General features: G+C 31.9%; 2 protein-coding genes across 2 annotated transcripts; both read right to left on the bottom strand.

Moving 5' to 3' along the window:
• Positions 1–295: 295 nt before the first annotated feature.
• On the bottom strand, positions 296–2687 carry LOC143051386 (heavy metal-binding protein HIP-like). The gene is made up of 3 exons (XM_076224308.1): positions 2555–2687; positions 1952–2020; positions 296–718 (listed from the first exon to the last, which is right to left on the bottom strand). The coding sequence occupies exons 1-3, from the start codon at positions 2640–2642 to the stop codon at positions 318–320; spliced, it is 558 nt and encodes a 185-aa protein (XP_076080423.1). The 5' UTR covers positions 2643–2687; the 3' UTR covers positions 296–317.
• Positions 2688–11759: 9072 nt separating this feature from the next.
• LOC143052787 (complement C1q tumor necrosis factor-related protein 3-like) lies at positions 11760–13668 on the bottom strand. The gene is made up of 3 exons (XM_076225886.1): positions 13494–13668; positions 12615–12683; positions 11760–12195 (listed from the first exon to the last, which is right to left on the bottom strand). Exons 1-3 carry the CDS (start codon positions 13585–13587, stop codon positions 11789–11791), a joined length of 570 nt encoding a protein of 189 aa, XP_076082001.1. The 5' UTR covers positions 13588–13668; the 3' UTR covers positions 11760–11788.
• Positions 13669–14018: the final 350 nt, after the last annotated feature.

Raw genomic sequence — 14018 nt, 5'->3', positions numbered from 1 at the left:
CCTGTTTACAAAATTATGAATTTTTCGAAATACTAAGGATGTTCTTTTCCCGGGTATAGATTACCTAAGCCGTAGTTTGCATCTTTTTTTTTTTGTTTGAATTTTTGATCCTCAATGCTCTTCAACTTTGTACTTGTTTGGCTTTATAACTATTTTGATCTGAGTGTCAATGATGAATCTTATGTAGACGAAAAGCGCGTCTGGCGTATTAAATTATAAGCCTGGTACCTTTGATAACTATATAAACAGATATATGTCGGTTCTCAATCTATTAAAAATGCAAAAACGATTTATGTAAAAACTTTAATAATGATATATTAGAGAATGTAACCCGTAAAATAGCTCCAATTGCCATGTATAGTTTGCGATCCATAGCCCGGGTAATGCCGCACTTTGACCACATCTCCCTTTTTCAGATATATTACAGCGTTCATCGACCCTGTCACTCCTGCACCATTTGCTCCATGCCCGCTTGATATTTCGCTGCTGTTATTAACCATTTGAAGATTGACAGATGTACCTTCTCTCTGTAGAAATGTACATGCGAACACATATATTCCGTTGAAGGGCGCTGTGAAATGACCCGTGTGTTGGTTATATGCTTTACCAATATTTGTTATCACGTGATCAAAAATAACAGTTTGTTCCGAACCAAGAGTTACATCTTGAGTCAATCTTACATGAAAGGCAACTTTATTGGAAGGAATCGCTGAACCTGCTATTTAAAAAAAAATAGTTAACGGTGTTGGCATGACACGGGTTATGTTCTTCTCATATATGTTATATTTTCTTTGGTTACATCTTCTGACATCAGACTCGGACTTCTCTTGAACTGAATTTTAATGTGCGTAATCAATTTTATGATTGTATGATACTAAACCCCTAACGGGAAGGATTGTGCCTGATGTTCATATGATGAAATCATAATCTTTCAGTCAGTTTAATTGAAGTCTGGAGCTGGCATGTCAGTTAACTGCTAGTAGTCTGTTGTTATTTATGTATTATTGTCATTTTGTTAATTTTCTTTGGATACATCTTCTGACATCAGACTCGGACTTCTCTTGGACTGAATTTTAATGTGCGTATTGTTATGCGTTTACTTTTCTACATTGGCTAGATGTATAGGGGGAGGGTTGAGATTTCACAAACATGTTTAACCCCGCCGCATTTTTGCGCCTGTCCCAAGTCAGGAGCCTCTGGCCTTTGTTAGTCTTGTATAATTTTACTTTTAGTTTCTTGTGTACAATTTGGAAATAAGTATGGCGTTCATTATAACTGAACTAGTATATATTTGTTTAGGGGCCAGCTGAAGGATGCCTCCGGGTGCGGGAATTTCTCGCTACATTGAAGACCTGTTGGTGACCTTCTGCTGTTGTTTTTTCAATTGTCGGGTTGTTGTCTCTTTGGCACATTCCCCATTTCCATTCTCAATTTTATGTATCAAATTCTGATGCATACATTTCTTATTTAGACGAAATTAAAAAAATAAAAGGTGCATAATTGTAAATGTATTACGATGTAAGTCTCCTTTTATGAATTTTAAAAAAAATATAAAAATAATGGCTTAACGATTTTATTCATTTCTGATGCATACATTTCTTATTCACATCAAGTCTAAATTTAAAAAAGGTGCATACTTGTAAATGTACTTGGATGTAAGTCTTCTTTTATGAATTACAATTATATGATGTTTACTCTACTCTTGAATTGTTTTTTTTATATATATTTCAGTTTCATTGAAACGTATCCTATATCTTAATTTATATTTGGTCATTTAAACAATAGATTATTTTGTTAAACATTATTTAACATGTTTAAAAAAACATAATTTAGAAATTTTATTGTAAAAACTTAAACTTAGTCAGTCTCTCAATAATCACATTCTCAACATGGTTTAGTGACTGAAAACCGTATGCATGTCTATTATTTTTTTTTTAAATGTATAACTTACTCTCTCCAAGCAGTCTGTTGGTTCTCTGCAGAGTATCAATTGCTTCTAATAATGCTGCCTTTGCTTTACCTACAAAATATACAATAAACTCACAATAGATACCAGGATTTATATTTTGTATTTGCGCCAGACACGCGTTTCGTCTACAAAAAACTCATCAGTGCCATTGGAATCAACAAAAGTTAGAAAGGTCAAATTAAGTACAAAGTTAAAGGGCATTAAGGACCAACAGTTCCTTCAAATTTTGCCATATTCAGCTAAGATAAGATTGGGAATATATGAAAAGAAGTCTTTATCTGTAGCATTTATAATTGAGACCTATTCGAACAAATTACAATGTTTCAGAGTTATGGCTATTGTAGCAGTATGGAATTCCAATCGAACAGGTTTGTTTAACAAAGTGAAAAATCATTATGTTCAAACAGTAAGTAAATAATTAATCTTTCACGAGACAAAAATATTGCAAAACACATAATTATATAATATGGAAAACTTTCAGATGTATAATTTATTAGTTATAAGTCATGGCCATTGTCGTCATATGTTAAACATGCTAAACCTGTATATCGCTGTATGTAGGGACCTGTCGATTGAACTACTTACCAATTTTTCGGCTACAGTTCTCTCCAGCGTAAACAGATGCAAAAAATATGCATGTTATGAATAACATACTAATAAATATGTACTTCATTTTTGCTCTCACAGTATTTCCGTATTACCAAACTGATCGTTTTAACATGAATCCTTACCTTACATATTATCATGAAATTATTAGATACCATAATGATAATATTGCATGCTAATAAATGAAAATACACATAATACAAGACAAAAGTGCACGCTAGTTTTTTTTAAATTGCAACATTTGTTGAACAGATTTTGTATGCTTTATATATCAGATGGTCAAAAGTAATATCACAAAAATACTGAACTCCGAGGAAAATTCATTAGTTATTATTACTGAGTAGTTATCCAGTGACACCACTTACAATCATATGGTGCCCTATATCTGCCATTGAGATAAATCTGAGTTGACAAAATTAATCACGATAAGTCAACAAAAATCCGACATTTTGCCGACTTATCAGGATTCTATCTCCACAAGTCATACCTTTTTTTCACAATTTATCTCGATAATTTGTAATGATAATCAGTTATCGTATACTTTGTTATGCTAAATAAAGAATAGTCATGATAGAAGTTTAATGTAATCTGCGTATTTGGCTGATTGACATCAGGTCGTATCGATTTCAAATACTTTTTCAGGTGTACATGTACAAATGATGTATCTTCATTAAAATCAGGTGTACCTCAAGGGTCAGTTTTAGGTCCTATATTATTCTTAATATTTATTAATGATGTGCCTTTATGTAAATATAAACATAATATAGATCTCTTTGTTAATGATAGCACTATCTAAGTTATTGGAAAAGCCAAAAGATATAGAAGTTGGACACTCAATGTGGTGTTAGAAAATATTTGTCATTGGGTTGATAAAAACAAAATGTTAGTTAATGTGTAAAAAACTAAGACAATATGAATATTTTCAGAACAAAAACTTTCTGTCATGTGCAATGATACATTAAATACATCCATTAATAGCCAACAAATTAATGAAAGTCACTGTGAACAGGTCTTTGTTTACTGTTGTTGATATCACTCTTTCTTGGTATGATCAAAATAATCATATAATCAAAAAAGTTAATTCTTCAAATTAAGCTTTATTAAAAAGGAATGAAGAAATACTTAAATCATAATGCACGAATTTTATTTAACAAGGCGTACATTTTTCCACATTTGGATTACTGTTGTTCAGTATGGGGGAATTGTAACAAGATAGTAGTTGACAGTTTACTAAATTTGCAAAAAGGGCAGCTAGAATGATTTCAAACGAACACGATATTCGTAAACCATTTATTGAACTACTTTAGGATTCTGCATAATTTTATTGTCCCTTATTCAAATACAGAATTATACAAATCAAGTTTTTCTTTTGGTGGTCCAAAAGTGTAGAATTCAATATCAAGTGAAATTCAACAATCAAAAAGTATGTCTGCATTCAAATACTTTTACAAGTCGTTATATTTTGAAAAGTGTGAAATGTATAAGTAAAGGTATTCCAAAGATTTTTTTTTTAATAATTTGTCAAAATATAGTTTATATCATAATTTTGTTTATTAATTATCATTATTTAATAAAATAAAAATTATTATTGGCATAAGAAAAAACCGGATAATCATCAAGACCAGTTAGGAAAAAAAACAAGAAAATTTCTGATAAGAGTTAATGAGATAAAACAATAGAAGTCGTCAAAATACCTATTTTATGTTAACCTATCGAGAAATATAATGTTAACTCAATAACATCTCGATGGCAGAAATTGACTACCATAACACTCATATTGTGACTTGGAAAAGAGTAATTTTTGTTGTTTCGCATTTTTGGCCCGACACATCTACTTATATGAAAATTCATGTTCGATACGGAATATTATATAGCCTTAATAGTGGGTTTAGGTGAACATCCTTATTTGTGCAATGTGTGTCTTGTGGCTTATTTCTGTATTACAGTCTGCCTTTTCATATTCATACAAGACATTGCAGGCCGTTCGGTAACCAACACATGTCAACTTCTATGATATTTGGTCTTTGATGGATAATTTCCAAATTGGCAATCACAACTCACCTTCTTATTCTTATATATATTGGTTCAGCAATTATTGTAATGTTTACAACTCGTTTGTCCCACCACGATTGTGATTCAGTTTTATGAAAGAATGATGCTACAGGCATCGAATTTGTATTTAATCTCAAGATACATAAATGTCAATTGCTTCAGAAAAAGTATGTCGCAAACAATTCAGTTTCGTCTTTGTAACATAATATTTTATGAACATTTGCATGCCCATATGTCCACACATGACTAACCAGTGACGCTCAGATGAAAAAAGTTCGAAAGCAAAAACAAGTACAAAGTTGAAGAGCACTGAAAACCAAAATTTCAAAAAGGTTTTGACCAATACGGTTAAGGTTTTCTGCCTGGGATCAGAACATCCTAATTATTTGGAATAATTGATACTTTTGAAAACAGTTCACTTTATAAAATGACTATATAATAGATACATATGGTAAAACCGAAGTGGTGACTAACTACAGAATAACAACGGATGCATTACATGAAACAACTTAATCACACATCAGTCTAGTTTGTCAAAGTCATCAAGGCACTTGGTGACGTCACATTTGTATTTCTAAAAAGATTTCCCCAAAATAAGATAAAATTAGGATAGAATTCAAGATTAAAGTAAGCCTTATTAAACGTTAATTAATAACTATAAAAATACTCATTAATATCAAATTGTGTTAGTAATTAGATAAATAATTATATAATCTTGCGATGTTGGTGTTTCTACTGAATCAAACTGTAAACCTAATATATTGTATAAATTTCGTTGATCCAAAAAATAAAAGAATTGGATGATTTATTATATTTACAAAAACAAACGAATACAACAGAAAAAAAGTAAGATTTAAAACTGCAAACGTTAAGACATTTGACAAAATCCGATAAGAATAACAAATATAACATCAAAACTAAATACAAGAATTTGGGATGGAAAAAACAGTGATACGTCTTTAAGCAATCCGCATTTACACTCAGTTACCAGTTACAATCGGGAATAAGTCACGTTCGGAAATTTAAAGATTAGACGACGTAATTACAAACCACAATCTAACACGTGGTGAAAATGTCTTTAGTTAGTTTGGACAAAGACACCTCGTTTGGTTTAACCGTCCGTATAGTGTGGATATGCTCAAGAATTAACGTATTAATTGAGATATGTAAACACCATACGAAGGGGAAGAGGGTATGTTACTATATAGAAATGGAAAATGGATAATTGGGAAGTTGAAATCGTCCCGTTTATCATAGATTTTCATGTGAAGTCGTCCATCCGTGTCAATATAGAGGAAAAGATCAAGGTATGCATCAGTAGTATCCTTAATTTAAAGTTCACTGAGATATATGAGATGTAAGTATAGGCTGAAATATGGGTTATTCAATGTAAGGACATCATCAATATATAGGAAAGTAAAATTAAAGAATTTCACAAGGTGCTTTTTCTTTTTGTCTTTTACAAAGTACCAAATCAGGAATATAACAGTTGTTGTCCATTCGTCTGAAGTGTTTTTTTATTTGATTTTGCCATTTGAGTTTAACCGCTTTGAATTTTCCACGGGAGTTCAGTAATTGTGTGCTTTTACTTTCTTTAAATGTATGGACTGAAACTAGTGGTAACTTCTACAAAAGAATGATTGAAACAAATAGGTTTCTATATTAGAATGCTAGAAACAGAAATGATTCAAGCTTTCAATAATCAATTCTAACTTCATTTCCTTATGTTGAAGTGCTACCTCATAGTTAATCCATTTTAAATGATAGTATAAAAACAACGGTGCTTATAAAATTAAAATATCAGCGATTAAGATATAGCAAAATAAACATGATAAATTAGAAAAAAAAACAAGAAATAAGACCAAGTACAAAAATTACAAAAAGAAAATAAAAAATAATGAAAAAGTCTTAACTTCACAATTCTCTTTGAGTGTATAATCGGTGTTTTAATCAAAGATATGTCATACCGTAGAATTACTACCTTGGATGGTAAATTATGTGTAGTTCACAAAATCATGTTAATGTCATGTGGTTAATTTTGCACATATTCATTACGACCGACTAGTAAGGTTTATAAAAGCTTGCAATGTTGAATATAGGATTTTGTATACCACTAGACAACATGGTATACTATTCTATTTATATTTTAAACGGTTTTTTTTAACACGAGCTCGCCTGACGAGACTTTTGAAGACGAAAAGCTATTTTGGCGTACTAAATTATGAGCGTGTTTAAATGAGTTGTTTTACATCAACTCACGTGATGCAATCGCTTGTTGATGAAGATCGCCAACCACCAACAAGAAGTCAGCATTACCGTTAATTATGGTACATATATTAATTAACTTTAAATTATTCCAAATAATAAGGATGTTTGCTACGAATCGTAAGTGTACACCCCCAATATTCGTTTTAATGGTAAGATATAAATAAGAAGATGCGGTATAAGTTACAATGACACAACTCGCCTTCCAATTCATAATGTATAAACATTTAAAAATCATAAGTACGGCCTGCAACACGGAGCTAAGTCTCATATCTAACTTCAAGCCAGAAAGGGATCAAAACGACTAGTGCTAAACATTTCAAACATGAAAACCTACAGTTTAATCTAAAAAAAAAAGAGAGAAACACCTATGAACCACACCAACAAACGACAAGCACTTGACATTAGGCTTCTGATTTAGCAATATAAGGTTGTTTTTTTTTCATTTTCGACATGGCTGCATAGAATGTATGCAAGCCTTGCAGCCAATTGCACCCTTCATCTCGCATTACGATTTTGACATTTAGATTCGAGTTCATATCTTCCAACATTCTAACTCTCATCATCATCAATTGCATATTTTTACTTCTTTTCTTCGTAAACCAAAAGAGTTGCCAATAAAAACTGATAAAAACAAAATGAAAATAATAGTTTAGACGTAAACGTCATCAAAAACACGTCCTTGTATTCAATACCAAGTGTGCATTTATATTTATCTGACAAGCAACTTGGCTATTTTACATAAATACATTATCTACCATTTGTTTTAAACTTCAATGACTCACATTGACACTATGAAGACAGATTTTGTACACTTTTTAAACACTAAAGTGTCTACTTCAGTCGATTCAATTAGTTTGTGTCAACTATTTGAACTGCTTTGGTCATTTCAGACGCTCCTATTCAAGCTTAAATATGAAACATCTTTCAATTATGCCATACAATGTCACTTTTCATATAGTTTTTGTCAAAAACGAAAGTGGCTGCAATTAATATGTTATGTATTATCATCAAATACAATTTAAATATTAAGAACGAATGCGGCCACTTCCATTTAAGACAAAACAAGTCTAAAATTTAACTGAAAGGCTAAAATTTTGAAGATTTCAGTAATTTAGCATGACTTAATGATGCTAGGACCCGATATATGTGCATTATATTGTCAAAACAAGACCATATTTGTGTAGCAGAAGTATTCTACTTTTCAATAAATAGGTAAAAGTTTACATTTTAACAATTTTGTAAAAATTGATATATTTTGGGGCCAAAAAGGGGTCTTATTGAACGTACTCCTTTTACCTAACACTGCAAAACCTGTAATATATTGATAACAAATGTTCAAAGCATCCATAAGCAACTGTATCATAGACATGGCTACTAATCATCTGATGATGATCACATTGCAGCAATTTTCTGTATATAAGAAGAAGACTTATTGGATAATAGAACCAGAAACGACCAAGATTAACGTTATTTATGACAAATACAAGATATTGGTATCATTAATAGTCTATCCGGTAACACGGGGAAGACATAGATATGATCATAGTCAGTACACATCAACTACACATGATGAATTCCAAAATAACCTTACATCACTATATTTAATTGTTAGCTGTTTGACACATCAACAACTTTATATGTATCAACTGAATTCGTTGTTAAAAAAGGATATTGAATAGCTTTGCCACAAATTTATATTCTAACCTCTACAAACTAATAGTTGTCATCTAAAGCATTTCCTGTTATGTCTGTTTGTTTTGTTCACACATTGTTGTATACATAATGGAATTGTTTGCGACTGTCATAAAAGAGAGGAGTTTAGCTAATTATCAACAAGATTTAATCTACCACCACTATCTACATACGGAAATGCCAAGTAAGGAATATGCCAGTTGTTTCCATTCGTTTGATGTTTTGATTTTGCCATTTGATAAGGGACATCTTGATTAGAATGTTCAGCATTTTTTTTTTTTTTTTTTTTTTTTTCATGGACTTCTCATGCAGGTTCGAAAAAGAAAGAAAAAAACGACATAAAGACGAAATGTATCTATCTCGAACGTTGCTTTGTAAACAAAGGATCTTTCTTTCATCAACTTGAAGGATATACCGTAGGTGCAAGTACATATGATAATACCCTACATGTTTTCTAGCTGCAAAAATCAGATTTGAAACCTGAGAATACTGTATAAGTGTAAGTAAAAAACAAACATATATATTCATTCTTTTATTTGAATAAGACAAGATATTTTGATTTCAATTAAAGGCCCGTGAAGAGCAAAGCAATATATTACAATGATTTTTATAATTGTATATGCTGAATATTTCAACCGATCATTCGCTTCACAGCATTCCCTTAAGTTACATATTAATTAAGGGACACATTCAAAAGTCAAATGTGTACTTTTTGTAAGGATAATTATTGCAAACAAAAGGTCTCCTTTATAGTTCAAAAAAAAACATACAATGTGTTTAAGCCTTGTGATGAAATATTTTGAAGTTCCTTAAACTGTAATTACTCATACCTTTTTCGTTTGGTCTGATTTGATAATTTTGCCATTGCCAGTTTTTTTTTCTTCTTACAAAATGTTTCAATGATTTCTAGCGGCTTTTGATAGGGTTCGTTCTCACACTTCAGTTGTTTATAAAGTGTGTCCTGTTTTAAATACTATTTGTTATTGCTTTGATTGGATTGATGGGTTTAGTTTTTCCCTTTTATATATTCCGTTTCTTTTAATATTAACGTCAGGAAATAAACAACAAAGTTAAAATTATATATATATGAAGAGTATTATCCGATGTCAGCTATGTCAAACAATGAGACAAACTTTAGAAGTCGCAAGACACATTGTATTGATTAATTGCATTCTTATACCGAACACACTGAAACTTGTTGTAAGTCATTATGAAATATTTTTTTTTGTATTTAATAGACGCTATTCTTAAATACTTACTACAGTTAAACACTCAAACAATTGATTGATGTGTTTGCCCAAAATCATCTAACAGATGTGATTACTTAAAAAACGCATAAAACAAGTATTCTGAAAATTGTTCGACCGGAATGACGTGAATGTTGATTTTGGTTGTCATTGGGAAAAGGAATGTATGTAAAACATCGGACCAAAAACAAGTCACACTTTGAATGTTTTAAACTTGCATAATACATCATTTTTTCTCCACAGGAGATACTGGATTGGGAGTTCTATTCCACCAGACAACGATGTGTATTATTGAATCCGCAGAGCTAAAGTCAAAGCAGAGACAAACGGTCTAGTAAATCGCATACCAAAGTCATTTCTTCACTTCTTCAAATAGACAATTAGAGCGAAACGTTAGTTGACGCTCAATTGAATACAAATCTCTTTAATCAAGTTCACATTGACTGAAATCGGAACATAAAAGCAAACTAAAATTGTCTATATCGTATCTATAGGGACATTAGTCATAATAAATGACCGTTCTTTTAAACTGAGTTCTACTGTGTGTATATTAATCTTTTTAAAGCCAGGAGCCTCTGGCCTTTGTTGGTCTTGTTTGGTTTTAAATTTTAGTTCATTTTAATGATTAGGAACAAAGTATGACGTTCAATTTCCTTAAACCTTGGTGGGCTACGGGTTTTTTTTTTTACTCTTTGGGCGAGTTAATGTCTTATTGACACATTCCCCATTTCAGTCTCTATTTTACACTGACTTATACACCGACAAGAAAAGCTTAGCAAATGAGGTTTGTGTAGACCATCGCACTTCAGCGTTACCACCATCGCACTTCTACGTAGCTGTCAACAAGATAGCGTCATAATGACACCATCGCACTTTGGCGTGTTCAAAAACGCACTTCAGCGTCAAACCATCGCATTTCAGCGTGACCATCGCGGTTCGGTGTACCATCGCGGTTCAGAGTCCTACATATATATATAATCAAGACTAGGAAAATTCCCGGTCATATAATAAGTTCGAATAGGCTAGCTAAAGAACTGTACATCAAAGCAATCACGGTTTATGAAGACGACGACAGACCCATATAGTACATTTACTATATTTTAGATCTTTTAAAAGATTGTCGCGAAGTATTGCTTCTGCTTCTAATATATTAAGTTGCAACTAGGACAGGTATCCTACAATATTCATGTTGTTTTCAGTAGAAGTAAACAAGAGGATGGGTTCAAATAGAACGATTTTGCGAGACGAGACAACTGTTTACTTAATGTCAACATGACTTTAACAGATACTAAAAATACAGGCTAAAAATAGGGCGTAGGTACTTTGATTTAGACACGGACCCGTGATGTCGCTGGTTTGTTATATTGTTTGACATTCAAATTGCTTTTGTAAACATTTCAAAGATATTTGTTTGGATTATTCCTAATACAGATTGACTTGAGCAGTTTTTTAGTGTGTATTTTTGTTTGATAAGGCATTTTTGGAGATCTGTTGGAATTAAAAATTGTGTTCATCTCATTAAATGATTAATCACATGCATGCACAAAGTTTGGCTACCTTGATTATGTGTCAGTCGTTGGTTTTGTATCTGTTTATACAAACATATTGACATTTTGGTGTGGTCTATTGTACTGGTCAAGATATCTGTTTTTGAAAATTTTATGACATGCTTTGTGTGCGTTCAAAACTGACAAAAACAAATTTACTTCAAAAGGGTGCACTATAAAAAAAATAAAAGATAACAAAAATAACAAATCGACCCAGATACCCAACAAACGAGTCAACCTGCTTTGTAGCAGATATCAAATCAATAAACCATAGTTATGATTACTATATAATCTATAAATTCACAAAGTGATCACAGCTGCGTCTTTGATAAAACAGCAATTGTTACACCATCATTTATATTAGATATACAATATAGATTGTGGTTTGAAGCTTTAATAGTAAAACATTAAATACGGTAACCCGTAAAAAAGCTCCAATCGCCATGTATTATTTCTGATCCTACTCCAGGGTAATGACGCACTTTCACAACATCTCCCGTGTGCATATAAACAACTGCATTCATCGACCCTTCCTGCGATCCTCCGCCTGTTGCCGCATGTCCACGTGATATTTCGGTGCTGTTTTGAACCATTTGAAGATGTAATTGAGTTGCAGTGTGTGGTCTGAGAAATGTGCAGGCAAAAAAATAAATTCCATCGTTGGGTGCTGTGAAATGACTTGTATGTGGGTTATATGCTTGACCAATATTTGTAATCACCTGATCAAAAATAACAGTCTGTGAAGAACCAAGGGTGACATACGGTTTCAATCTGGCATGAAAGGCAACTTCAGTTGACGAGATTGAAGAACAAGCTAGTAAATAAAAATCAATAGTTGTATTTATTTACCTATTGCCTCAAATGATTATTTTCACTTTGTTTTACTATATTTAGTTTGAGCTGCATTCGTATTTATATATTCTTTGTGAAATGTATTTAAAAAATTTTCTTTAGTCATTATTGATTTCCATTTACGTATGATAACTATTCTAATGGTTAACTAGTCTATATGCTTGTTATGAAATTTGTAATAAGTATAGATACGCATAATGGGTTATAATTTCATGCTACTCTTACTCTGACGAAACATCGAGTCTCTTTCCTTTTGACGATTTAATTCATAATTGCATTACTGAAAAACCAAATCGTTGGAATAATATCAAACTGATCCTTCAATCAATGTTATTTCTATTTTTCTGATATCTTTAATCTTAGCATATTGCTAAAACTTACTTTCTCCAAGCAGTCTGTTGGTCCTCTGCAGTGTGGTAATTGCATCTACTAAAGTTGACTTTGCTTGTCCTAAAACAAGGTGATTGTTAAGATACTATTGTAAGTTTGCATCAATACTTTTTTAAGTTAAAGCACAATACGCACATACATAATGGAATGACTCAAAGCGAAAGGAGTCATGTTATACATAGCAAGAGAGACTAAAGATACTTACCCAAACTCCACATAAGTCGATCACAAACTGACCAAAGAACAAAAAACAACAACAATCAACAGTAAACCACAAGAGAGAGAACAAAGGACTAGGCAACACGAATCCGAACAAAACCTGCTTTGATCTCATGTGCTTCAGAATGGGATCAGACTAGCTCCATATAAAGCATCAGTGGTGCTGCTCGTTTAAGTACAAATTGAGAGATTTCAATTCGCGTAGCAGAGGCCAGGATTGTTACAACGATGCTACAATGTTGTCAAATATAATACCTATCAATGTTAAAATGAGCATAGCGCATGGCATGATTGAATTATTTCGTTTCTAATAGAAATATTTTGTACTTTTATACTTCGATCCGGACTTATAACTACGCTCAAAATATTGCCATTTTGAATTGAAGAACCAAAAAGTTTTAGAAAATCGGTTTAACAATGAAAAAGGAACAGACAAATTTAAACTTACTTAATATTTTGATTTAATTTCCTAGCGAGCAACATAAACAATAATGTCGATTTTGATTTCCGGCGTTGTTCAAATTTCATCTGACGTTACAGTTTCAATTATAACGTTAAGCACGTGCAGCCCGTGTTTTATTGGAATTAGAAATCTGAAGGAGAACGTCAAAAAAGAAACAACAATAACAAACAGAAAAATTGTAGACATACCTATTTTGCTACAACAACTGGTTTCTTGACCAACTGTGGATGACAGAACGGAAAGTACAATAAGAATTATATGTCCCATGTCGACGTACTGCATTAAGTATTATACCTTACTGAACATATACACAAACACGTTGAATTTTTATATGATTTTATTTCCGCAGTAAAATTTTTGTTGTTTTACCAATCTCGGTTAAAGCGCAGTATTTAACTTAAAGGATGAAACATCCGAAAGGAACATAGACATTTCCGATTAAAATCATAACAATCTTTTTATCCTTGAAAGCCACGTTAAACAAATTTGTTATAGTGTATTATGTTTACTGGTGTATGTAAAAAAAAGTTTATTTGAAAAATTGGCCTGATCTATCATCAAACATTAAATGCTTACGTTTTGGTCAAATATGGTGAGACGTGTTTTTTTTTAATCTAAATAGACATAACGCGTACGTTTCACTGTGAGTCTTTGATTATCATTTTGAAAGAAGATAAAATTGAGAATGGAAATGGGGAATGTGTCAAAGAGAC

Source organism: Mytilus galloprovincialis, chromosome 11, assembly GCF_965363235.1.
Source record: "Mytilus galloprovincialis chromosome 11, xbMytGall1.hap1.1, whole genome shotgun sequence".
NCBI lineage: Eukaryota > Metazoa > Mollusca > Bivalvia > Mytilida > Mytilidae > Mytilus > Mytilus galloprovincialis.
Note: the sequence above shows the minus strand (reverse complement) of the source record. Positions and strands in the feature narration are given on the sequence as shown.